The sequence below is a fragment of the Aquarana catesbeiana genome, linkage group LG05, assembly GCF_042186555.1.
Source record: "Aquarana catesbeiana isolate 2022-GZ linkage group LG05, ASM4218655v1, whole genome shotgun sequence".
In the NCBI taxonomy this organism is placed as follows: Eukaryota; Metazoa; Chordata; class Amphibia; order Anura; family Ranidae; genus Aquarana; species Aquarana catesbeiana.
In genome coordinates, this window is record NC_133328.1 from 653734149 (window position 1) to 653761491 (window position 27343).

Consider the following 27343-nt stretch of genomic DNA (forward strand, 5'->3'; position numbering starts at 1 on the left):
GGAGGATCAGTGAGAAGCGTACAGGGTAGAGGAAGATCAGTGAGAAGAGTACAGGGTAGAGGAGGATCAGTGAGAAGAGTACAGGGTAGAGGAAGATCAGTGAGAAGAGTACAGGGTAGAGGAGGATCAGTGAGAAGAGTACAGGGTAGAGGAGGATCAGTGAGAAGAGTACAGGGTAGAGGAAGATCAGTGAGAAGAGTACAGGGCAGAGGAGGATCGGTGAGAAGAGTACAGGGTAGAAGAGGATCAGTGAGAAGAGTACAGGGTAGAGGAGGATCGGTGAGAAGAGTCCAGGGTAGAGGAAGATCAGTGAGAAGAGTCCAGGGTAGAGGAGGATCAGTGAGAAGAGTCCAGGGTAGAGGAGGATCAGTGAGAAGAGTACAGGGTAGAGGAGGATCGCTGAGAAGAGTACAGGGTAGAGGAGTGTGACAGACTCACCCGTGACAGAGGCTTTTGGAGGGGACAGAATGTGAGCCTCTTGCCTACAGATTATGGGCCCTGGCATTTGGGGTACCCTTGAGGTGTTGTTACTTTGGCTTCGGGTCCTTGTCCCCCAGGACACACAGACTCTGGGGACCCTGTATTTGCCATATTAGAAATAGTGACTGAATCATACTCTTGGGACTCATACTGTGAGGAGATGCTAATGTCATCAATTCCAGCTACCTGTCTGATGTCAGCTATAATGTGTTTAATGTAAATGAGTCTAGTCTGGCTTACCACAGGTTCTAAGGGTATTCCACCCATTGTTGTTTGTTCTAATTACCCTGAGTTGATGTTTATGGTAATGTGTGTTGACTAGACAGTGAGCTAGGAGACGTAAAGTCTTAAACCCAAAGGTCATGTCTCTGAGTCACCTAGTCTGGGTAAATGATTTAGTAAACTAGCTCATGTTAATTAGGTTACAGTTGTATTGTTATGCCGCGTGCACACGAGCGGACTTTTTGACGGATTAGGTCCGTCGGACAATTCGATCGTGTGTGGGCTCCAGCGGTCTTTTTTTTCCCCAAAAGTCAGATGGACCTAGAAATAAAACATGTTTCAAATCTTTCCGACGGACTCGAGTCCGGTCAAAAAGTCCGCTCGTCTGTATGCTAGTCCGACGGACAAAAACCGACACTAGGGCAGCTATTGGCTACTGGCTATCAACTTCCTTATTTTAGTCCGGTGTACGTCATCACGTACCAATCCGTCGGACTTTAGTGGATCGTGTGAAGGCAAGTCCGTTCATTCGAAAAGTCCGTCGTAAAGTCCGTCGTAAAGACCGTCGTAAAGACCGTCGTAAAGACCGTCGTAAAGTCCGTCGTAAAGTCCGTCGTAAAGTCCGTCGTAAAGTCCGTCGTAAAGACCGTCGTAAAGTCCGTCGTAAAGTCCGTCGTAAAGTCCGTCGTAAAGTCCGTCGTAAAGACCGTCGTAAAGACCGTCGTAAAGTCCGTCGTAAAGACCGTCGTAAAGACCGTCGTAAAGTCCGTCGTAAAGTCCGTCGTAAAGTCCGTCGTAAAGTCCGTCGTAAAGACCGTCGAAAAGTCAGTCGTAAAGTCCCCCGGACCTAGTCCGTCGAAAAGTTTGCTCGTGTGTACGCGGCATTAGAGTAATATGAGCAGGAGGGGGGAACCTCCTCTAATGGTGTATAAAGACTTGTAATTTTGGTTCAAATAAATGAGTCCATGTCAGTAGCTAAGCAAGTCTCGTCTTGTTTTGTGCTTGGGAGCGGTTGGAATATCTGATATCTGTATCCAGACTGGGAGGAAGGGGTATACTGACGGAAACACTCAAGCGGAGTAAGGGACGTTCAGTGACAAGGAGGATCGGTGAGAAGAGTACAGGGTAGAGGAGGATCAGTGAGAAGAGTACAGGGTAGAGGAGGATCGGTGAGAAGAGTACAGGGTAGAGGAGGATCGGTGAGAAGAGTACAGGGTAGAGGAGGATCGGTGAGAAGAGTACAGGGTAGAGGAGGATCGGTGAGAAGAGTACAGGGTAGGGGAGGATCGGTGAGAAGAGTACAGGGTAGGGGAGGATCGGTGAGAAGAGTACAGGGTAGAGGAGGATCGGTGAGAAGAGTACAGGGTAGAGGAGGATCGGTGAGAAGAGTACAGGGTAGAGGAGGATCGGTGAGAAGAGTACAGGGTAGAGGAGGATCGGTGAGAAGAGTACAGGGTAGAGGAGGATCGGTGAGAAGAGTACAGGGTAGAGGAGGATCGGTGAGAAGAGTACAGGGTAGAGGAGGATCGGTGAGAAGAGTACAGGGTAGAGGAGGATCGGTGAGGTTGGCACAGGATGAAGATGGATGGAGGAGTACAGAGGTGATATGGCGGAGCGGGATTATTCTACGTATTTCTGTGCGGAGATGAGACTCTACTAATTACTGACCGAGAGTCTCATTTCCTGCTCAGAATGCTTTCACTAGAGGAGTCATTACACATCATTAGCAGACGATCAATTACCTTCTCCAAACAATCTAATTGATGTGAAGACGACAATTACTGCGAGATGACAGAAAGAGGAAAGTGCCGAAACCCCGCTCTGCCGTACTATGAGCTATATACCACACTATATACCGCACTATATACACTCACCGGACATTTTATTAGGTCCACCTTGCTAGGAGTGGGTTGGACCCCCTTTATTAGGTCCACCTTGCTAGGAGCGGGTTGGACCCCCTTTATTAGGTCCACCTTGCTAGGAGCGGGTTGGACCCCCTTTTGCCTTCATTCTTAGTGGCATAGATACAACAAGGTGTTGGAAACGTTCCTCAGAGAGTCTCCTCCATAGTGACCTGATGACATCACGCAGCTGCTGCAGATTTGTTGGCTGCACATCCATGATGCCAATCTCCCGTTCCACCACATTATTATTATACAGGATTTATATGGCGCCAACAGTCTACACAGCGCTTTACAATGTAGAGGGGGGACAGTACAATACAGAAGGGCCCGGCTCATAGAGCTTACATTCTAAAGGGAGGGGGTGGTGGTACAAAAGGTAATAGATGCGGGGAATGATTTGATGAGGTTGGCTCAGGGACAGTTGTTGTTAGGTGGGGGAGGGATCGGCTTCCCTGAATAAGTGAGTTTTCAGGGATCTCCTGAAGGTGGACAGGTTAGGGGCTGATCGGATATACTGGGGTAGGGAGTTATAGAAGATGGGAGAGGCTCTGGAGAAGTCCTGGAGGTGGACAGGTTAGGGGCTGATCGGCTATACTGGGGAAGGGAGTTCCAGAGTATGGGAGAGGCTCTGGAGAAGTCCTGAAGACAAGCATGAGAGGAGGTAACAAGGGGGCTAGAGATCAGGAGGTCCTGGGAGGAGCGAAGGGGACAATTTGGAGGTTGGTGAAGTAGTTGGGGGCGATGTTGTGGATGGTCTTGTATTTTGAATTTTACGCGGTGGGGTAGGGGAAGCCAGTGAAGAGATTGGCAGAGAGGAGCAGCAGTCACGGATCGATTAGTGAGGTGTATTAGTCTAGCAGCAGCATTCATAATAGACTGAAGGGGGAGGAGCCTGTGTAAGGGTCGGCCATTAAGGAGAGAGTTGCCCTAGTCAAGGTGGGAAATAATCAAGGAGTGAAAAAGTTGCTTTGTGGTGTCATTAGTCAGGAAGGGTGGAATTCTGGAGATGTTGCAGAGGTTAAGGCGGCAGGATTTAGCCAGTGATTGGATATGGGGGCTGAAGGAGAGGTCAGAGTCAAGGATTACACCCAGCACCCTGGCATGTGTGGAGGGACCAATGGTTGTGCTGTTGATCTTAATGGTAAAGTCATGGGGGGGGGGACGGGAAGGAGGAAATATAACAAGCTCAGTTTTAGAAAGATTAAGTTTGAGGAAGTGGTGTGACATCCATACCGAGATTTCATTCAGTAAGTTTGAGATCCGTGAGGAGATCGAGGGGGTGAGTTGAGGAGTGGAGAGATAGATCTGGGTGTCATCGGCATAGAGGTGGTATTGGAAGCCATGGGAGGTTATCAACTGGCCCAGGGAAGAGGTATAGAGTGAGAAAAGGAGAGGCCCAAGGACAGAGCCTTGGGGAACCCCAACAGAGAGAGGAAGAGGAGAGGAGGAGATGGAGTTGTAAGTGACACTGAAAGTGCTCCGAGATAGGTAGGAGGAGAACCAGGATAATGCAGAATCAGAGGCCAAGGGAGTGGAGTTTCCTGAGGAGGAGCAGGTGGTCAACTGTGTCGAAGGCAGCAGAGAGGTCTAAGAGTATGAGTATGGATTAATGGCCATTGGTTTTAGCAGTTAGTAGGTCATTGGTGAGTTTTAGTAGGGCAGTTTCAGTAAAATGTTGTGGATGGAAACCAGACTGCAGGGGGTCGAGAAGATTTCTGTCCGTGAGGTAGCGACTCATTCGGTCATGGACAAGGCGCTCGATGAGCTTGGAGGCAAATGGGAGCAGGGAGATGGGTCTTAAGTGATTCAAACAGGCGGGGTGTTGTGAGGGGTTTTTTAAGTATGGGGGTAACCAGTACATGTTTGAGCGGGGAAGGAAAGGTGCCGGAGAGGGAGAGGTTGAAGATGTGGGTTAGGGAGTTGAGGATAGAGCGGGAAGGTGGTTGCAGTAATTGTGAGGGGACAGGGTCCAGGGGACAGGTGGTGAGGTGGGCCAATGCAGAGGAGTTTATCAACTTCATCGGTGGTAACTGGGCAGAAGGAGGAGAGTATTGAGTGTGGTGTTGGACCTGATGTGTTGGGTGGGGAAGGAAGTTGAATGTTGGATATCTCCTTGCAAATTATTTCGATTTTGCTTTTGAAGTGGTTGGCAATCTGTTGAGCGGTAAGCAAGTTGGTGGGTGGGGCAGTGGGGGGTGAAGTAAGGAATTAAGGGTGGATGAGAGGGTTTTGATGAGTGTTGTAGTAGGTTTGTTTAGCAGTGTGGAGGTAGGCGTTGTATTTGAGAAGGGCAGATTTGTAGATTGTAAAGTCTTGCAGGGATTTAGATTTATGCCATCCTCGCTCAAGAGCACGTCTGTGTCTCTTGAGACTTCTGGTGTTGTCTGTTTGCCAGGGTTGTGGCAGATGGGGCCTGGTTCTGCGTGTAGAAAGAGGAGCAAGTACATCTAGGGAGGATGACAATGTGGTGTTGTAGATGGAAGTGGTTAGGTCTGGACAGGACAGGGGTGCGATTTTGTCGCAAAGGCCATCAGTAGCAGAGTGAAGAAGGGAAAGGTTGAGGTTGCGAAGGTCTCTGTGGGTAGTGGTTTGTGGGTTGGCAGCATGGGAGGCAGGAGACACGGAGTGTGAAACGGATAAGGTTGTGATCAGAGAGAGGAAAGGGGGTTTTAGAGATTGCAGGGAGTGCAGCGATGGGAGAATACGAGGTCGGGAGTATTGCCGTTGGAGTGAGTGGTAGTTTGTGTCCATGGTTTTAGGTTAAAGAGGAGGTTAGGTTGAGTAGTTGTGAAGTGGTTGCAGTATTAACAAGGATTGGAATGTTAAAGTCACCTAGGATGATTGGCAGGTACTTCAGAGGAGAGAAAGTAGGGTAGCCATGCAGAGAAGTCATCCAGAAAGCGTGACACTGGTCCAGGAGGCCGATAAATGACTGCGACCCTCAGACAAGCTGGAGAGAAAAGAGGAACGCAGTGAACTTCGAAAGATCAGGGGGAAAGAGAGGGAGGTGTGGGAAGAACCTGGAAGGTGCATTGTGGGGAGAGGAGAAGTCTGACACCACCTCCTTTTCGTCCACTGGGTCTGGTGGAGTGAGTCCAGAGGAGGCCACTGTGGGACAGGGCAGCTGGAGAGGTAGTGTCAGATTCCTGGAGCCAGGTTTCAGTTATAGCAAATAGATCAAGGGATTTGGAGAAGAAAAGGTCATTGACAGAAGCTAGTTTGTTGAAGACCGAGCGGGAATTCCAGAGGGCACATGAAAGAGGGGGGCTGACTTGTGGAATCAGGGGAATTGGGACGAGAAGGTGGGAGTTACGACTACTGTCGGAGGAGGTAGATGGCCAATTTTGGGGGTGGGAATTGGGTGTGGGAGGGCCGGGGTTTGGTGCGATGTCCCCAGACATTAGGAGTAGTAGGAGGGTGAGGATGGTAAGGCGGGAGTGGGATTTATAGGAGGGGACTGGAAGTGGTCAGCCTGAACCGGTGATAGCCCATCCCCCACACCATTAACATCCTCACCACCAACCTGAACCAGTGATAACCCATCCCCCACCACCAGCCTCAACCGGTGATACAAGGCAGGGTGGATCCATGCTCAAAATTCTGACCCCACCATCTGAATGTCGGAGCTGAAATCCAGACTCATCAGACCAGGCAATGTTTTTCCAATCTTCTATTGTCCAATTTTGGTGATTCTGTGCCGATTGTATCCTCAGTTTCCTGATCTTAGCTGACAGGAGTGGCACCTGGTGTGGTCTTCTGCTGCTGTAGCCCATCTGCTTCAAGGTTGGATGTGTTGTGTGTTCAGAGATGGTATTCTGCATACCTTGGGTGTAACTAGAGGTTATTTGAGTTACTGTTGTCTTTCCATCATCTGGAACCAGTCTGCCCATTCTCCTCTGACCTCATCAAGGCATTTTCCTCCACACAACTACCGCTCACTGGATATTTTCTCTTTTTCCCAACATTCTCTGTAATCCCGAGAGATGGTTGTTTGTGAAAATCCCAGAAATACTCAGAACGGCCCGTCTGCCACCAACCACGTTCAAAGTCACCGAGATCCCCTTTCTTCCCCATTCTGATGCTCGGTTTGAACTTCAGCAAGTCATCTTCACCACGTCTAGATGCCTAAATGCATTGAGTTGCTGCCGTGTGATTGGTGTTACCAAGCAGGTATACCTAATAAAGTTGCCGGTGAGCGTATATTACATCAAGAAGAGATCTCTATATACAGAGTGTGATATATATTACATTGTATATGGGCAGAAGAGGGAGGAGTCAGGACTCACGTGAAGGCTCGGGTGATAGGTCAGCACTCCGTTATCACACAGCGTCACGTACTTCTTCTTCCATTCTTTATTCAGAGATTTTCCACTTCTCTTCAGAAGAACACCCTGAGGAAGAGAGAAAGAAAATTCACTACATCTCACTTTACAGCAGAGGAGACTCTTCCTCCATCCTACTTTACAGCTGAGGAGACTCTTCCTCCATCCCACTTTACAGCAGAGGAGACAGTTCCTCCATCCTACTTTACAGCAGAGGAGACTCTTCCTCCACCTCACTTTACAGCAGAGGACTCTTCCTCCATCTCACTTTACAGCAGAGGAGACACTTCCTCCATCTCACTTTACAGCAGAGGAGACTCTTCCTCCATCTCACTTTACAGCAGAGGAGACTCTTCCTCCATCTCACTTTACAGCAGAGGAGACTCTTCCTCCATCTCACTTTACAGCTGAGGAGACTCTTCCTCCATCTCACTTTACAGCAGAAGAGACACTTCCTCCATCTCACTTTACAGCAGAGGAGACTCTTCCTCCATCTCACTTTACAGCAGAGGAGACTCTTCCTCCATCTCACTTTACAGCAGAGGAGACTCTTCCTCCATCTCACTTTACAGCAGAAGAGACACTTCCTCCATCTCACTTTACAGCAGAGGAGACTCTTCCTCCATCTCACTTTACAGCAGAGGAGACTCTTCCTCCATCTCACTTTACAGCAGAGGAGACTCTTCCTCCATCTCACTTTACAGCTGAGGAGACTCTTCCTCCATCTCACTTTACAGCAGAGGAGACACTTCCTCCATCTCACTTTACAGCAGAGAAGAGTCTTCCTCCATCTCACTTTACAGCAGAGGAGACTCTTCCTCCATCTCACTTTACAGCAGAGAAGAGTCTTCCTCCATCTCACTTTACAGCGGAGGAGACACTTCCTCCATCTCACTTTACAGAGGAGACACTTCCTCCATCTCACTTTACAGCAGAGGAGACACTTCCTCCATCTCACTTTACAGCAGAGGAGACACTTCCTCCATCTCACTTTACAGCAGAGGAGACACTTCCTCCATCTCACTTTACAGCAGAGAAGAGTCTTCCTCCATCTCACTTTACAGCAGAGGAGACTCTTCCTCCATCTCACTTTACAGCAGAGGAGACACTTCCTCCATCTCACTTTACAGAGGAGACACTTCCTCCATCTCACTTTACAGCAGAGAAGAGTCTTCCTCCATCTCACTTTACAGCAGAGAAGAGTCTTCCTCCATCTCACTTTACAGCGGAGGAGACACTTCCTCCATCTCACTTTACAGAGGAGACACTTCCTCCATCTCACTTTACAGCAGAGGAGACACTTCCTCCATCTCACTTTACAGCAGAGGAGACACTTCCTCCATCTCACTTTACAGCAGAGAAGAGTCTTCCTCCATCTCACTTTACAGCAGAGGAGACACTTCCTCCATCTCACTTTACAGCGGAGCAGACACTTCCTCCATCTCACTTTACAGCAGAGAAGAGTCTTCCTCCATCTCACTTTACAGCAGAGGAGACTCTTCCTCCATCTCACTTTACAGCGGAGGAGACACTTCCTCCATCTCACTTTACAGCAGAGGAGACTCTTCCTCCATCTCACTTTACAGCAGAAGAGACACTTCCTCCATCTCACTTTACAGCGGAGGAGACTCTTCCTCCATCTCACTTTACAGCAGAGGAGACTCTTCCTCCATCTCACTTTACAGCAGAGGAGACTCTTCCTCCATCTCACTTTACAGCAGAGGAGACTCTTCCTCCATCTCACTTTACAGCAGAGGAGACTCTTCCTCCATCTCACTTTACAGCAGAGGAGACTCTTCCTCCATCTCACTTTACAGCAGAGGAGACTCTTCCTCCATCTCACTTTACAGCAGAGGAGACTCTTCCTCCATCTCACTTCACAGCAGATGAGACTCTTCCTCCATCTCACTTTACAGCAGAGGAGACTTCCTCCACCTCACTTTACAGCAGATGAGACTCTTCCTCCATCTCACTTTACAGCAGAGGAGACTCTTCCTCCATCTCACTTTACAGCAGATGAGACTCTTCCTCCATCTCACTTTACAGCAGAGGAGACTCTTCCTCCATCTCACTTTACAGTAGAGGAGAATCTTCCTCCATCTCACTTTACAGAGGAGACACTTCCTCCATCTCACTTTACAGCAGAGGAGACTCTTCCTCCATCTCACTTTATGGCAGAAGTGATACCTCCTCAATCTCCCTTTACGGTAGAGGAGACACTTTCTACACCTCACTTTATGGCAGAGAAGACACCTCCTCCACCTCACTTTACGGCAGAGAAGACACCTCCTCCATCAAACTTCACAGCCGTGGTAGGAGGAAGATCCAAGAAATAATAGTTTTTGGGTTACATTGAATGTTTTTGTGGATTTTCTCCTCTCCTTTGATCTCATTGGTTCTGGTAACTTCCTTCTCACCTCAATAGTCAATGGGATGTCAGCTAACAATTAGCAGCAAATGTGACAGCTCCGGTCTGATTTGTTGCTCTCCCACCAGCAGGATGTCGGTTGTCTTCATCATAATGGAAGCATCGTCTACTTACCTTCAGCTTTACCATGAGGGGGAGTCACTTACCTGACTTACATTTCATCACCACTTTCTGCAATCATACTCCATGCACTCCGACCCACCCCCAACCTATGCTTCTCCAAGTATTAATAGAATATGGGGGGGGGGGGCACCCAGAAAAGCAGAAATGAGGTAGAGGAGCTCAGATACAGAGGGTAAGGTGCCTACAGGGGTGCAGAGACGGGGGGGGGGGGGGGCCGCTCAGGTGCAGAGGGATGAAGAGCGTACAGGGGTACAGAGACATGGGAGAGAGGTGCTCAGGCACAGTGATGAAGAGTCTGCAGGGGTGCAGAGACGGGGGGGGGGGGGAGGGCTCATAGGCAGAGGGATAAAGAGCCTGGGGGGGGGGGCCAGAGACAGGAGGGAGGGCTCAGGTGCAGAGGGATGAGGAGCCTAGGGGGGTGCAGAGATGGGGGGGGCTCAGAGGCAGAGGGATGAAGAGCCTGGGGGGGGGTGCAGAGACAGGGGGGCTCAGAGGCAGAGGGATGAGGAGCCTAGGGGGGTGCAGAGGCGGGGGGGGGGCTCAGAGGCAGAGTGATGAAGAGCCTGGGGGGGCAGAGACAGGGGGGCTCAGGTGCAGAGGGATGAGGAGCCTAGGGGGGTGCAGAGGCAGAGGGATGAAGAGCCTAGGGGGGTGCAGAGGCGGGGGGAGGGCTCAGAGGCAGAGGGATGAAGAGCCTAGGGGGGTGCAGAGGCGGGGGGAGGGCTCAGAGGCAGAGGGATGAAGAGCCTAGGGGGGTGCAGAGGCGGGGGGAGGGCTCAGAGGCAGAGGGATGAAGAGCTTGGGGGGGGGGCAGAGACAGGGGGGCTCAGGTGCAGAGGGATGAGGAGCCTAGGGGGATGCAGAGACGGGGGGGCTCAGAGACGGGGGTGGGGGGTGCCGAGACAGCGGGGGGCTCAGAGGCAGAGGGATGAAGAGCCTAGGGGGGGTGCAGAGACGGGAGGAGGGCTCAGGTGCAGAGGGATGAAGAGCCTAGGGGGGTGCAGAGGCGGGGGGAGGGCTCAGAGGCAGAGGGATGAAGAGCCTAGGGGGGTGCAGAGACGGAAGGAGGGCTCAGGTGCAGAGGGATGAAGAGCCTGGGGAGGCAGAGACAGGGGGGCTCAGGTGCAGAGGGATGAGGAGCCTAGGGGGGTGCAGTGGCGGGGGGGCTCAGATGCAGAGGGATAAAGAGCCTATACAGAGAGGGGAAAAATATTTAATCGGCTGCTGATTTTGTACATTGGCCCCCCCCCCGATAAAGAAATGATTGGTCTATAATTTTATTGGTCGGTTTATCATAACAGTGAGAGACAGAATAACAATAATGAGTGAAATAAGTATTTGATCTCCTATCAATCAGTAAGATTTCTGGCTCCCAGGTGTCTTCTATACAGGTAACAAGCTGAGATTAGGAGCACTCTTCTCTCTCTCTGTCTCTCTTAAAGGGAGTGCTCCTAATCTCAGCTTGTTGTATAAAAGACACCTCTCCTAATCAATCAGATTCCAATCTCTCCACCATGGCCAAGACCAAAGAGCTGTCAGAGGACGTCAGGGAGAAGATTGTAGATCTACACAAGGCTGGAATGGGCTACAAGACCATCGCCAAGCAGCTTGGTGAGAGGGTGACAACAGTTGGTGGGATTATTCACAAATGGAAGGAACACAAAATAACGATCGATCTCCCTCAGTCTGGGGCTCCATACAAGATCTCACCTCGTGGAGGTTCAATGATCATGAGAACGGTGAGGAATCAGCCCAGAACTACACAGGAGAATCTTGTCAATGATCTCAGCTGGGACCATAGTCACCAAGAAAACAATCGGTAACACACTACACCGTGAAGGACTGAAATCCTGCAGCCCCCGCAAGGTCCTTCTGCTCAGGAAATCACATGTACAGGTCCGTCTGAAGATTACTAATGAACATCGAATGATTCAGAGGAGAACTGGGGGAAAGTGTTGTGGTCAGAGGAGACCAAAGTCAAGATCTTTGGCATCAACTCAACTCACCATGTTTGGAGGAGGAGGAATGCTGCCTATGACCCCAAGAACACCATCCCCCACCATCATACATGGAGGTCCTATGACCCCAAGAACACCACCCCCCACCGTCATACATGGAGGTCCTATGACCCCAAGAGCACCATCCCTCACCGTCATACATGGAGGTCCTATGACCCCAAGAACACCATCCCCCACCGTCATACATGGAGGTCCTATGACCCCAAGAACACCATCCCCCACCGTCATACATGGAGGTCCTATGACCCCAAGAACACCATCCCCCACCGTCATACATGGAGGACCTATGACCCCAAGATCACCATCCCTCACCATCATACATGGAGGTGGAAACATTATACTTTGGGGGAGTTTTTCTGCTAAGGGGACAGGAGAACTTCACCGCATCAAAGGGGCGATGGACGGGGCCATGTTCCATCAAATCTTGGGTGAGAACCTCCTTCCTCAGCCAGGGCATTGAAGATGGGTCATGGATGGGTCTTCCAGCATGACAATGACCCAAAAACACACGGCCAAGACAACAAAGGAGTGGCTCAAGAAGAAGCACATGAAGGTCCTAGAGTGGCCTAGCCAGTCTCCAGACCTTAATCCTATAGAAAATATGTGGAGGGAGCTGAAGATTCGAGTTACCAAACGTCAGCCTGGAAACCTTAATGACTTGGAGAAGATCTGCAAAGAGGACAAAATCCCTCCTGAGATGTGTGCAAACCTGGAGGCCAACTCCAAGAAACGTCTGACCTCAGTGATCACCAACAAGGGTTTCTCCACCAACTACTAAGTCATGTTATGTGAAGGGTTCACATACTTATTTCACTCATTAAAATGCAAATCAATTTATAACTTTTATGAAATGAGTTTTTCTGGATAATTTTCTTGTTTTTTTCTCACTGTTATAATAAACCGACCAATAAAATTATAGACGATCGATTCTTTGTCACAAAATCAGCAGCCGATCAAATACTTTTTTCCCCCCTCACTGTAGGGTTACAGAGACAGGGGGAGAGGAGCTCAGACACAGAGGGACAAAGAGCCTACAGGGGTGCAAAGACGGGGAGAGGAGCACAGAGAGAGGAGGGAAGAGACAGAGGAGAGAGGAGGGAAGAGACAGAGGGGAGAGGAGGGAAGAGACAGAGGGGAGAGGAGGGAAGAGACAGAGGAGAGAGGAGGGAAGAGACAGAGAGGAGAGGAGGGAAGAGACAGAGGGGAGAGGAGGGAAGAGACAGAGGAGAGAGGAGGGAAGAGACAGAGAGGAGAGGAGGGAAGAGACAGAGGAGAGAGGAGGGAAGAGACAGAGGAGAGAGGAGGGAAGAGACAGAGGAGAGAGGAGGGAAGAGACAGAGGAGAGAGGAGGGAAGAGACAGAGGGGAGAGGAGGGAAGAGACAGAGGAGAGGAGGGAAGAGACAGAGGAGAGAGGAGCGTAGAGACAGAGGGGAGAGGAGGGAAGAGACAGAGGAGAGAGGAGGGAAGTGACAGAGAGGAGAGAGGAGGGAAGAGACAGAGGAGAGGAGGGAAGAGACAGAGGGGAGAGGAGGGAAGAGACAGAGGGGAGAGGAGGGAAGAGACAGAGGGGAGAGGAGGGAAGAGACAGAGGGGAGAGGAGGGAAGAGACAGAGGGGAGAGGAGGGAAGAGACAGAGGGGAGAGGAGGGAAGAGACAGAGGAGAGGAGGGAAGAGACAGAGGAGAGAGGAGGGAAGAGGAGGGAAGAGACAGAGGGGAGAGGAGGGAAGAGACAGAGGGGAGAGGAGGGAAGAGACAGAGGGGAGAGGAGGGAAGAGACAGAGGGGAGAGGAGGGAAGAGACAGAGGGGAGAGGAGGGAAGAGACAGAGGGGAGAGGAGGGAAGAGACAGAGGAGAGAAGAGACAGAGAGGAGAGGAGGGAAGAGACAGAGGGGAGAGGAGGGAAGAGACAGAGGGGAGAGGAGGGAAGAGACAGAGGAGAGAGGAGGGAAGAGACAGAGGGGAGAGGAGGGAAGAGACAGAGGAGAGGAGGGAAGAGACAGAGGAGAGAGGAGGGAAGAGACAGAGGAGAGAGGAGGGAAGAGACAGAGGAGAGAGGAGGGAAGAGACAGAGGGGAGAGGAGGGAAGAGACAGAGGAGAGAGGAGGGAAGAGACAGAGGAGAGAGGAGGGAAGAGACAGAGGAGAGAGGAGGGAAGAGACAGAGAGGAGAGGAGGGAAGAGACAGAGGGGAGAGGAGGGAAGAGACAGAGGAGAGAGGAGGGAAGAGACAGAGGGGAGAGGAGGGAAGAGACAGAGGGGAGAGGAGGGAAGAGACAGAGAGGAGAGGAGAGAAGAGACAGAGGAGAGAGGAGGGAAGAGACAGAGGAGAGAGGAGGGAAGAGACAGAGGGGAGAGGAGGGAAGAGACAGAGGGGAGAGGAGGGAAGAGACAGAGGAGAGAGGAGGGAAGAGACAGAGGAGAGAGGAGGGAAGAGACAGAGGGGAGAGGAGGGAAGAGACAGAGGGGAGAGGAGGGAAGAGACAGAGGAGAGAGGAGGGAAGAGACAGAGGGGAGAGGAGGGAAGAGACAGAGGAGAGAGGAGGGAAGAGACAGAGGAGAGAGGAGGGAAGAGACAGAGGGGAGAGGAGGGAAGAGACAGAGGGGAGAGGAGGGAAGAGACAGAGAGGAGAGGAGAGAAGAGACAGAGGAGAGAGGAGGGAAGAGACAGAGGAGAGAGGAGGGAAGAGACAGAGGGGAGAGGAGGGAAGAGACAGAGGGGAGAGGAGGGAAGAGACAGAGGAGAGAGGAGGGAAGAGACAGAGAGGAGAGGAGGGAAGAGACAGAGAGGAGAGGAGGGAAGAGACAGAGGAGAGGAGGGAAGAGACAGAGGAGAGAGGAGGGAAGAGACAGAGAGGAGAGGAGGGAAGAGACAGAGAGGAGAGGAGGGAAGAGACAGAGGGGAGAGGAGGGAAGAGACAGAGGAGAGGAGGGAAGAGACAGAGGGGAGAGGAGGGAATTGACAGAAGGGAGAGGAGGGAAGAGACAGAGGGGAGAGGAGGGAAGAGACAGAGGGGAGAGGAGGGAAGAGACAGAGGAGAGGAGGGAAGAGACAGAGGGGAGAGGAGGGAAGAGACAGAGAGGAGAGGAGGGAAGAGACAGAGGAGAGAGGAGGGAAGAGACAGAGGAGAGGAGGGAAGAGACAGAGAGGAGAGGAGGGAAGAGACAGAGGGGAGAGGAGGGAAGAGACAGAGGGGAGAGGAGGGAAGAGACAGAGGAGAGGAGGGAAGAGACAGAGGAGAGGAGGGAAGAGACAGAGGAGAGGAGGGAAGAGACAGAGGAGAGGAGGGAAGAGACAGAGGAGAGAGGAGGGAAGAGACAGAGGAGAGAGGAGGGAAGAGACAGAGAGGAGAGGAGGGAAGAGACAGAGAGGAGAGGAGGGAAGAGACAGAGGGGAGAGGAGGGAAGAGACAGAGAGGAGAGGAGGGAAGAGACAGAGGAGAGAGGAGGGAAGAGACAGAGGAGAGGAGGGAAGAGACAGAGAGGAGAGGAGGGAAGAGACAGAGAGGAGAGGAGGGAAGAGACAGAGGGGAGAGGAGGGAAGAGACAGAGGAGAGGAGGGAAGAGACAGAGGAGAGGAGGGAAGAGACAGAGGAGAGGAGGGAAGAGACAGAGGAGAGGAGGGAAGAGACAGAGGAGAGAGGAGGGAAGAGACAGAGAGGAGAGGAGGGAAGAGACAGAGAGGAGAGGAGGGAAGAGACAGAGGGGAGAGGAGGGAAGAGACAGAGAGGAGAGGAGGGAAGAGACAGAGGAGAGAGGAGGGAAGAGACAGAGAGGAGAGGAGGGAAGAGACAGAGGAGAGAGGAGGGAAGAGACAGAGGAGAGGAGGGAAGAGACAGAGGAGAGAGGAGGGAAGAGACAGAGAGGAGAGGAGGGAAGAGACAGAGAGGAGAGGAGGGAAGAGACAGAGGGGAGAGGAGGGAAGAGACAGAGGGGAGAGGAGGGAAGAGACAGAGGGGAGAGGAGGGAAGAGACAGAGGAAAGAGGAGGGAAGAGACAGAGGGGAGAGGAGGGAAGAGACAGAGGGGAGAGGAGGGAAGAGACAGAGAGGAGAGGAGGGAAGAGACAGAGAGGAGAGGAGGGAAGAGACAGAGGGGAGAGGAGGGAAGAGACAGAGGGGAGAGGAGGGAAGAGACAGAGAGGAGAGGAGGGAAGAGACAGAGAGGAGAGGAGGGAAGAGACAGAGAGGAGAGGAGGGAAGAGACAGAGGGGAGAGGAGGGAAGAGACAGAGAGGAGAGGAGGGAAGAGACAGAGGGGAGAGGAGGGAAGAGACAGAGGAGAGAGGAGGGGAGTGCAGAGGAGAGGAGTGCAGAGAGGAGAGGCGCGCAGGCAGTTGCGGGAATATCATCGGCTCGGTCTCTGGCCTTCTTTCCGCACATCATGTGATTATCGGGTTGCTGTACTTTTCATGAGGTCGAATCGCCATCTAGTGGCCATCTAGTAAACTGCTTTAGTCCTATAAAGAAAAAGGTGGGAGGAGCGCAGAGATGGGGGAGAAGATTCCAGAGACAGAAAAAAAAGAGGAGTGTAGTGACAGGGAAGAGAGGATCACAGAGAAAGAGAAGCACAGAGACAGAGAGGAGACCAGAGACAGAGACACAGAGGGGAGAGGAGACCAGAAACAGGGGGGGGGGGGGGGGGGAGAAGCGTAGAGACAGAGGAGAGAGGAGGGAAGAGACAGAGAGGAGGGAAGAGACAGAGGGGAGAGGAGGGAAGAGACAGAGGAGAGAGGAGGGAAGAGACAGAGGAGAGAGGAGGGAAGAGACAGAGGGGAGAGGAGGGAAGAGACAGAGGAGAGGAGGGAAGAGACAGAGGAGAGAGGAGGGAAGAGACAGAGGGGAGAGGAGGGAAGAGACAGAGGGGAGAGGAGGGAAGAGACAGAGGAGAGGAGGGAAGAGACAGAGGGGAGAGGAGGGAAGAGACAGAGAGGAGAGGAGGGAAGAGACAGAGAGGAGAGGAGGGAAGAGACGGAGGAGAGAAGAGGGAAGTGACAGAGAGGAGAGGAGGGAAGAGACAGAGGAGAGGAGGGAAGAGACAGAGGAGAGAGGAGGGAAGAGACAGAGGAGAGGAGGGAAGAGACAGAGAGGAGAGGAGTGCAGAGACAGAGGGGAGAGGAGTGCAGAGACAGAGGGGAGAGGAGTGCAGAGACAGAGGGGAGAGGAGTGCAGAGACAGAGGAGAGAGGAGGGAAGAGACAGAGAGGAGAGAGGAGGGAAGAGACAGAGGGGAGAGGAGGGAAGAGACAGAAGGGAGAGGAGGGAAGAGACAGAGGAGAGAGGAGGGAAGAGACAGAGAGGAGAGGAGGGAAGAGACAGAGGAGAGAGGAGGGAAGAGACAGAGGAGAGGAGGGAAGAGACAGAGGGGAGAGGAGGGAAGAGACAGAGAGGAGAGGAGGGAAGAGACAGAGAGGAGAGGAGTGCAGAGACAGAGGGGAGAGGAGTGCAGAGACAGAGGGGAGAGGAGTGCAGAGACAGAGGGGAGAGGAGTGCAGAGACAGAGGGGAGAGGAGTGCAGAGACAGAGGGGAGAGGAGGGAAGAGACAGAGGAGAGAGGAGGGAAGAGACAGAGGAGAGAGGAGGGAAGAGACAGAAGGGAGAGGAGGGAAGAGACGGAGGGGAGAGGAGGGAAGAGACAGAGGGGAGAGGAGGGAAGAGACGGAGGGGAGAGGAGGGAAGAGACGGAGGGGAGAGGAGGGAAGAGACAGAGAGGAGAGGAGGGAAGAGACAGAGGAGAGAGGAGGGAAGAGACAGAGGGGAGAGGAGGGAAGAGACAGAGAGGAGAGGAGGGAAGAGACGGAGGGGAGAGGAGGGAAGAGACAGAGAGGAGAGGAGGGAAGAGACAGAGGAGAGAGGAGGGAAGAGACAGAGGGGAGAGGAGGGAAGAGACAGAAGGGAGAGGAGGGAAGAGACAGAGGGGAGAGGAGGGAAGAGACAGAGGGGAGAGGAGGGAAGAGACAGAGAGGAGAGGAGGGAAGAGACAGAAGGGAGAGGAGGGAAGAGACAGAGAGGAGTGCAGAGACAGAGGGGAGAGGAGTGCAGAGACAGAGGGGAGAGGAGTGCAGAGACAGAGGGGAGAGGAGTGCAGAGACAGAGGGGAGAGGAGTGCAGAGACAGAGAGGAGAGGAGGGAAGAGACAGAGAGGAGAGGAGGGAAGAGACAGAGGAGAGGAGGGAAGAGACAGAGGGGAGAGGAGGGAAGAGACAGAGAGGAGAGGAGGGAAGAGACAGAGGAGAGGAGGGAAGAGACAGAGGGGAGAGGAGGGAAGAGACAGAGGAGAGAGGAGGGAAGAGACAGAGAGGAGAGGAGGGAAGAGACAGAGGAGAGAGGAGGGAAGAGACAGAGAGGAGAGGAGGGAAGAGACAGAGGGGAGAGGAGGGAAGAGACAGAGAGGAGAGGAGGGAAGAGACAGAAGGGAGAGGAGGGAAGAGACAGAGAGGAGTGCAGAGACAGAGGGGAGAGGAGTGCAGAGACAGAGGGGAGAGGAGTGCAGAGACAGAGGGGAGAGGAGGGAAGAGACAGAGAGGAGAGAGGAGGGAAGAGACAGAGGGGAGAGGAGGGAAGAGACAGAGAGGAGAGGGGGGAAGAGACAGAGGAGAGAGGAGGGAAGAGACAGAGGGGAGAGGAGGGAAGAGACAGAGGAGAGAGGAGGGAAGAGACAGAGAGGAGAGGAGGGAAGAGACAGAGAGGAGAGGAGGGAAGAGACAGAAGGGAGAGGAGGGAAGAGACAGAGAGGAGAGGAGTGCAGAGACAGAGGGGAGAGGAGTGCAGAGACAGAGGGGAGAGGAGTGCAGAGACAGAGGGGAGAGGAGTGCAGAGACAGAGGGGAGAGGAGTGCAGAGACAGAGGGGAGAGGAGTGCAGAGACAGAGGGGAGAGGAGTGCAGAGACAGAGGGGAGAGGAGTGCAGAGACAGAGGGGAGAGGAGTGCAGAGACAGAGGGGAGAGGAGTGCAGAGACAGAGGGGAGAGGAGTGCAGAGACAGAGGGGAGAGGAGTGCAGAGACAGAGGGGAGAGGAGTGCAGAGACAGAGGGGAGAGGAGTGCAGAGACAGAGGGGAGAGGAGTGCAGAGACAGAGGGGAGAGGAGTGTAGAGACAGAGGGGAGAGGAGGGCAGAGACAGAGGGGAGAGGAGTGCAGAGACAGAGGGGAGAGGAGTGTAGAGACAGAGGGGAGAGGAGGGCAGAGACAGAGGGGAGAGGAGTGCAGAGACAGAGGGGAGAGGAGTGCGGAGAGAGGTTCAGCTACAGGGATAACGTTTGTCTCGGTACATCTTGTGACTTCCAGTGATTGGTGTTTCGCTCCTCCCATCATGTTGGGGGGTTTCTGTCACACCTGGGACAGGTGACTGATGGGCGTGTATTCAGAGGGTTGTCTCCGCCCCTTCATATCACACATTGTATGTGGCTACTGGGGAAGGGGGTCCAGGTTGTCTCACCTCTGTAGAAGGATCGCCCCTCCCAGCTGGTAAAGTTGGTCTTTTCAGCTCTGCATCTTCTGGATAAACCCAACCAGTGAACATCCTCCTTCTGAGGGACCCCACCATTGTACATACTCCTCCTTCTGAGGGACCCCACCATTGTACATACTCCTTCTCCTGAGGGATCCCACCATTGTACATACTCCTCCTTCTGAGGGACCCCACCATTGTACATACTCCTCCTTCTGAGGGACCCCACCATTGTACATACTCCTCCTTCTGAGGGACCCCACCATTGTACATACTCCTCCTTCTGAGGGACCCCACCATTGTACATACTCCTCCCTCTGAGGGACCCCACCATTGTACATACTCCTCCTTCTGAGGGACCCCACCATTGTACATACTCCTCCTTCTGAGGGACCCCACCATTGTACATACTCCTCCGCTAGAGGGACCCCACCATTGTACATACTTCTTCTCCTGAGGGACCCCACCATTGTACATACTCCTCCTTCTGAGGGACTCCGCCATTGTACATACTCCTCCTCCTGAGGGACCCCGCCGTTGTACATACTCCTCCTTCTGAGGGACCCCACCATTGTACATACTCCTCCGCTAGAGGGACCCCACCATTGTACATACTTCTTCTCCTGAGGGACCCCACCATTGTACATACTCCTCCTTCTGAGGGACCCCACCATTGTACATACTCCTCCTTCTGAGGGACCCCACCATTGTACATACTCCTCCTTCTGAGGGACCCCACCATTGTACATACTCCTCCTTCTGAGGGACCCCACCATTGTACATACTCCTCCTTCTGAGGGACCCCACCATTGTACATACTCCTTCTGAGGGACCCCACCAGTGAACATACTCCTTCTGAGGGACCCCACCATTGTACATCCTCCTTCTGAGGGACCCCACCATTGTACATACTCCTTCTGAGGGACCCCACCAGTGAACATACTCCTTCTGAGGGACCCCACCATTGTACATCCTCCTTCTGAGGGACCCCACCATTGTACATACTCCTTCTGAGGGACCCCACCATTGTACATCCTCCTTCTGAGGGACCTTACCATTGTACATCCTCCTCCTCTTGAGGGACCCCACCATTGTACATACTCCTCCGCTAGAGGGACCCCACCATTGTACATACTCCTCCGCTAGAGGGACCCCACCATTGTACATACTTCTTCTCCTGAGGGACCCCACCATTGTACATACTCCTCCTTCTGAGGGACTCCGCCATTGTACATACTCCTCCTCCTGAGGGACCCCGCCGTTGTACATACTCCTCCTTCTGAGGGACCCCACCATTGTACATACTTCTTCTCCTGAGGGACCCCACCATTGTACATACTCCTCCTTCTGAGGGACCCCACCATTGTACATACTCCTTCTGCTGAGGGACCCCACCATTGTACATACTCCTTCTGCTGAGGGACCCCACCATTGTACATACTCCTTCTGAGGGACCCCACCATTGTACATACTCCTCCTCTTGAGGGACCCCACCATTGTACATACTCCTTCTGAGGGACCCCACCATTGTACATACTCCTCCTCCTGAGGGACCCCACCATTGTACATACTCCTCCTCCTGAGGGACCCCGCCTTTGTACATACTGCTCCTTCTGAGGGACCCCACCATTGTACATACTCCTCCGCTAGAGGGACCCCACCATTGTACATACTTCTTCTCCTGAGGGACCCCACCATTGTACATACTCCTCCTTCTGAGGGACCCCGCCATTGTACATACTCCTCCTCCTGAGGGACCCCGCCGTTGTACATACTCCTCCTCCTGAGGGACCCCACCATTGTACATACTCCTTCTGCTGAGGGACCCCGCCATTGTACATACTCCTCCTCCTGAGGGACCCCGCCGTTGTACATACTCCTCCTCCTGAGGGACCCCACCATTGTACATACTCCTTCTGCTGAGGGACCTCACCATTGTACATACTCCTTCTCATGAGGGACCCACCATTGTACATACTCCTTCTCCTGAGGGACCCCACCATTGTACACACTCCTTCTCATGAGGGACCCACCATTGTACATACTCTTCCTTCTGAGGGACCCCGCCATTATACATACTCCTTCTGAGGGACCCCACCATTGTACATACTCCTTCTCCTGAGGGACCCCACCATTGTACATACTCCTTCTCCTGAGGGACCCCACCATTGTACATACTCCTTCTCCTGAGAGATCCCACCATTGTACATACTCCTTCTCCTGAGGGACCCCGCCGTTGTACATACTCCTCCTCCTGAGGGACCTCACCATTGTACATACTCCTTCTCCTGAGGGACCCCACCATTGTACATACTCCTTCTCCTGAGGGACTCCACCATTGTACATACTCCTTCTCCTGAGGGACCCACCATTGTACATACTCCTTCTCCTGAGGGACCCACCATTGTACATACTCCTTCTCCTGAGGGACTCCAACATTGTGCATACTCCTTCTCCTGAGGGACCCACCATTATACATACTCCTTCTCCTGAGGGATCCCACCATTGTACATACTCCTTCTCCTGAGGGACCCCACCATTGTACATACTCCTTCTCCTGAGGGACCCCACCATTGTACATACTCCTTCTCCTGAGGGACCCACCATTATACATACTCCTTCTCCTGAGGGATCCCACCATTGTACATACTCCTTCTCCTGAGGGACCCCACCATTGTACATACTCCTTCTCCTGAGGGACCCCACCATTGTACATACTCCTTCTCCTGAGAGATCCCACCATTGTACATACTCCTCCTCCTGAGGGACCTCACCATTGTACATACTCCTTCTCCTGAGGGACCCCACCATTGTACATACTCCTTCTCCTGAGGGACCCCACCATTGTACATACTCCTTCTCCTGAGAGATCCCACCATTATACATACTCCTCCTCCTGAGGGTCCTCACCATTGTACATACTCCTTCTCCTGAGAGATCCCACCATTATACATACTCCTCCTCCTGAGGGTCCTCACCATTGTACATACTCCTTCTCCTGAGGGACCCACCATTGTACATACTCCTTCTCCTGAGGGACTCCAACATTGTGCATACTCCTTCTCCTGAGGGACCCACCATTATACATACTCCTTCTCCTGAGGGATCCCACCATTGTACATACTCCTCCTCCTGAGGGACCCCACCATTGTACATACTCCTCCTCCTGAGAGATCCCACTATTATACATACTCCTTCTCCTGAGGGACCCACCATTGTACATACTCCTTCTCCTGAGAGATCCCACTATTATACATACTCCTCCTCCTGAGGGACCTCACCATTGTACATACTCCTCCTCCTGAGGGACCCCACCATTGTACATACTCCTCCTAACCCTGAGGTAATCCGCCATTGTACATACTCCTCCCTCTGAGGGACCTCACGGTTGTACACACACCCTCCAAGGGACCCCACCGGTGTACATACTCACCGCTGTTTTACTAACAGCCTACTGACTGGAATGGTACCAGCTGATTGGAGAAAAGCCAATGTAGCACCAATATTTAAAAAGGGCCCAAAATACATCCCTGGGAATTACAGACCAGTTAGCCTAACATCAATAGTATGTAAACTCTTGGAGGGGATGATAAGGGACTATATACAAGATTTTAGTAATAAGAATGATATCATTAGCAGTAATCAGCATGGATTCATGAAGAATCGTTCTTGCCAAACCAATCTATTAACCTTCTATGAGGAGGTGAGTTGCCATCTAGATAAAGGAAGGCCCGTAGACGTGGTGTATCTGGATTTTGCGAAAGCATTTGACACAGTTCCCCATAAACGTTTACTGTACAAAATAAGGTGCGTTGGCATGGACCATAGGGTGAGTACATGGATTGAAAACTGGCTACAAGGGCGAGTTCAGAGGGTGGTGATAAATGGGGAGTACTCAGAATGGTCAGGGGTGGGTAGTGGGGTTCCCCAGGGTTCTGTGCTGGGACCAATCCTATTTAATTTGTTCATAAACGATCTGGAGGATGGGATAAACAGTTCAATCTCTGCATTTGTGGACGATACTAAGCTAAGCAGGGCAATAACTTCTCCGAAATGAGGTTCAATGTAGAAAAATGTAAAATAATGCATTTGGGTGGTAAAAATCTGAATGAAATCTATACACTGGGGGGAGAACCTCTGGGGGAATCTAGGATGGAAAAGGACCTGGGGGTCCTAGTAGATGATAGGCTCAGCAATGACATGCAATGCCAAGCTTCTGCTAACAAAGCAAACAGAATATTGGCACGCATTAAAAAGGGGATCCCACCATTGTACATACTCCCTCTGAGAGATCCCACCATTGTAGATACTCAGAGGTCTTGGTGGGATGTGATGGTTGGATGGAGGGTGGGGACATCCTGGGAAGCGGGAGAGCTTGGTGTTCAGGATTCAGAGAGCACTGAGGAATCCACTGTGGCCGAGTCACTGCTTCATCCGCCCGTAGTACGATTTACACACAAATGAAATGACAAGCTTGTCCTCTGCCGCCTTCACCTACCCCGAGCATCAATCATCTGTCACAATTCTTTCTAATCCGGCTTCTAAGCTAGAAATATTGTCCCTCCCTATCAATGCTTCCTTTCCAGGAACATGTGTGCCGGGGCCAGTTCTGGTGTCACTGGCTGCATGCTTGTTTCAGGTCAGAGAAGCGGAGATGAGGATGACATAAAACCTGCATCTGTCAGTCAGCAATGGTGGCTCCTGGGATTCCATCCTCACAGGGCAGAACACATCTAGAAGATTGGGGTAAAAGTTCCTTTAAGAACACATACCTCTGTTCTCATAATGTCCATGATTTGTTTCTGCATGTCCTCACTTATCTTTTCCACACTGGAGGTATGACTCGCTGGTCCATAGCTACCAGATAAACATTATCTCCTCTAATAAAATGTAAGCTCTTCAGCCAAGTGCACATATGATTCAGACAATGTGGTCAGCGGGTGGGGAGGGATCTGTGTGTGGGATAAACAAACTGCCTTTATACATGGTCCACGTTAACAAACCGGCATTATATCACACCTGACTCATGGGCCAGGTTGGTGGAGGTATGAGGGCATAGAGGGTAGATGGACCAGGCTTGTGGGGGTATGAGGCTATACAAAGTTGATAACCCAGGCTTGGGGGGGAGGGGTATAAAGGGTACATAGGCCTAATGGGCTGGACTAGTGGAGTATGAGGGGTACATATAATGGATGGGTGGGGCTGGGGGGTCAGATGGGTACACAGGGTTGAAGGGTCAGGCTGGTGGGTGGGGTTAGGAAGGTATGAGGGGTACATATAATGGATGGGTGGGGCTGGGAGGTATGATGGTACACAGGGTTGAAGGGCCAGGCTGGTGGGTGGGGTTAGGAAGGTATGAGGGGTACATATAATGGATGGGTGGGGCTGGGAGGTATGATGGTACACAGGGTTGAAGGGCCAGGCTGGTGGGTGGGGTTAGGAAGGTATGAGGGGTACATATAATGGATGGGTGGGGCTGGGGGGTCAGATGGGTACACAGGGTTGAAGGGTCAGGCTGGTGGGTGGGGTTAGGAAGGCATGAGGGGTACATATAATGGATGGGTGGGGCTAGGGGGTCAGATGGGTACACAGGGTTGAAGGGTCAGGCTGGTGGGTGGGTTCAGGAAGGTATGAGGGGTACATATAATGGATGGGTGGGGCTGGGAGGTATGATGGGTACACAGGGTTGAAGGGCCAGGCTGGTGGGTAGGGTTAGGAGGGTATGAGGGGTACATATAATGGATGGGTGGGCCTGGGGGGTCAGATGGGTACACAGGGTTGAAGGGCCAGGCTGGTGGGTGGGTTCAGGAAGGTATGAGGGGTACATAATGGATGGGTGGGTCTGGGAGGTATGATGGGTACACAGGGTTGAAGGGCCAGGCTGGTGGGTGGGGTTAGGAAGGTATGAGGGGTACATATAATGGATGGGTGGGGCTGGGAGGTATGATGGTACACAGGGTTGAAGGGCCAGGCTGGTGGGTGGGGTTAGGAAGGTATGAGGGGTACATATAATGGATGGGTGGGGCTGGGAGGTATGATGGTACACAGGGTTAAAGGGCCAGGCTGGTGGGTTTGGTTAGGAAGGTATGAGGGGTACATATAATGGATGGGTGGGGCTGAGAGGTATGATGGGTACACAGGGTTAAAGGGCCAGGCTGGTGGGTTTGGTTAGGAAGGTATGAGGGGTACATATAATGGATGGGTGGGGCTGGGGGGGTGATGGGTACACAGGGTTGAAGGGCCAGGCTGGTGGGTGGGGTTAGGAAGGTATGAGGGGTACATATAATGGATGGGTGGGGCTGGGGGGGGGTGATGGGTACACAGGGTTGAAGGGCCAGGCTGGTGGGTGGGGTTAGGAAGGTATGAGGGGTACATATAATGGATGGGTGGGGCTGGGAGGTATGATGGGTACACAGGGTTGAAGGGCCAGGCTGGTGGGTTTGGTTAGGAAGGTATGAGGGGTACATATAATGGATGGGTGGGGCTGGGGGGGGGGTGATGGGTACACAGGGTTGAAGGGCCAGGCTGGTGGGTGGGGTTAGGAAGGTATGAGGGGTACATATAATGGATGGGTGGGGCTGGGGAGTCAGATGGATGCACAGGGTTGAAGGGCCAGGCTGGTGGGTTTGGTTAGGAAGGTATGAGGGGTACATATAATGGATGGGTGGGGCTGGGGAGTCAGATGGATGCACAGGGTTGAAGGGCCAGGCTGGTGGGTTTGGTTAGGAAGGTATGAGGGGTACATATAATGGATGGGTGGGGCTGGGGGGGGTGATGGGTACACAGGGTTGAAGGGCCAGGCTGGTGGGTGGGGTTAGGAAGGTATGAGGGGTACATATAATGGATGGGTGGGGCTGGGGAGTCAGATGGATGCACAGGGTTGAAGGGCCAGGCTGGTGGGTTTGGTTAGGAAGGTATGAGGGGTACATATAATGGATGGGTGGGGCTGGGGGGGGTGATGGGTACACAGGGTTGAAGGGCCAGGCTGGTGGGTGGGGTTAGGAAGGTATGAGGGGTACATATAATGGATGGGTGGGGCTGGGGAGTCAGATGGATGCACAGGGTTGAAGGGCCAGGCTGGTGGGTTTGGTTAGGAAGGTATGAGGGGTACATATAATGGATGGGAGGGGCTGGGGGGTGTGATGGGTACACAGGGTTGAAGGGCCAGGCTGGTGGGTGGGGTTAGGAAGGTACATAGGATAGATGGGCAGAGCTGCTGAGTGTATGAGGAATATATAGGGCTAATGGGATGAGGTGGTAGAGGTATGAGGGCTACAGAAAGTTGATAGGCCAGAGGTAGTGGCATAAGGGGTGTGTAGGCTTGATGGGCATGATGGCTATACAGGGTTGATGGGCCAAGCTGGTGGGAGGATGATGGGTACAGAGAGGTAATGGGCTGGGCGGGGTATGAAAGGTATATAGGGTTGCTGTTCCAGGCTGGTGGGGTAATGAGGTGTATATAGCGTTGTTGTTCAGGCTGGTGGAGCTATGGGGGTGTAAAAGGTTGGTGGACCGGGCTAGTAGAGGTATGAGGGTTAAATAAGGTTGATGGGCTGGGCCAGTGTGGGTATAATGGATATAAAGATTTGAGTGGCCAGGCTGGTAGGGGTATGAAGGATAAAATTTGATGAGTGATGGGCTGGCAGGGGCATGAGGGGTATACAGGGTTGATGGGCTGTGCTGGTGGGGGTATGAGGGGTTTATTGGGCTGATGGGTGTATGAGGAATACATATGGTTGATGTGCTGGGCTCTTGGTGGTATGATGATATATAAGGTTGATGGGTTATGGGCTGGGCTGGTGGGGGGGGGGGGGTGAGGGGAATATGGTGTTCATGGGCTGGGCTCTTGTTGGCATTTGGATATATAAGGTTGATGGGTTATGGGCATGAGGGGAACATAGAATTGATAGGCTGGGCTATGAAGGGTAAATAAGGCTACGGGCTGGTGGGGGTATATAGTGTTTATGGGCTGGGCTCTTGGTGGCATGAGGATATATAAGGTTGATGGGTTATGGGCTGGGCTGGTGGGGGTATGAGGGGTATATAGAATTGATGAGCTGGGCTAGTGGGGCATGAAAGGTAAATAGGTCTATGGGCTAGTGGGGTAAGAGGGGTATATAGTGTTTATGGGCTACTGGGGTATATAGTGTTTATGGGCTACTGGGGTATATAGTGTTTATGGGCTACTGGGGTATATGGTGTTTATGGGCTGGGCTCTTGGTGGTATTTGGATATATAAGGTTGATGGCTTATAGGCATGAGGGGAACATAGAATTGATGGGCTGGGCTATGAAGGGTAAATAGGGCTACGGGCCGGTGGGGGGATGAGGAATATATAAAATTGATTGTTTGGGCTAGTGGGGTATATAAAATTGATTGTTTGGGCTAGTGGGGTATCAAGGG

At 52.4% G+C, this 27343-nt stretch overlaps 1 protein-coding gene across 4 annotated transcripts in view; it reads right to left on the reverse strand.

The window, feature by feature from the left end:
* The window catches only part of AGAP3 (ArfGAP with GTPase domain, ankyrin repeat and PH domain 3), an 80696-nt gene that overhangs the window by 19007 nt on the left and 34346 nt on the right, over nt 1-27343 (reverse strand). For all 4 annotated transcript variants that reach the window (XM_073632616.1, XM_073632612.1, XM_073632614.1 and 1 more), the window contains one exon: nt 6893-6997. In XM_073632616.1, the coding sequence (XP_073488717.1) occupies nt 6893-6997 (105 nt within the window). The remainder of the gene's footprint in view (nt 1-6892; nt 6998-27343) is intronic.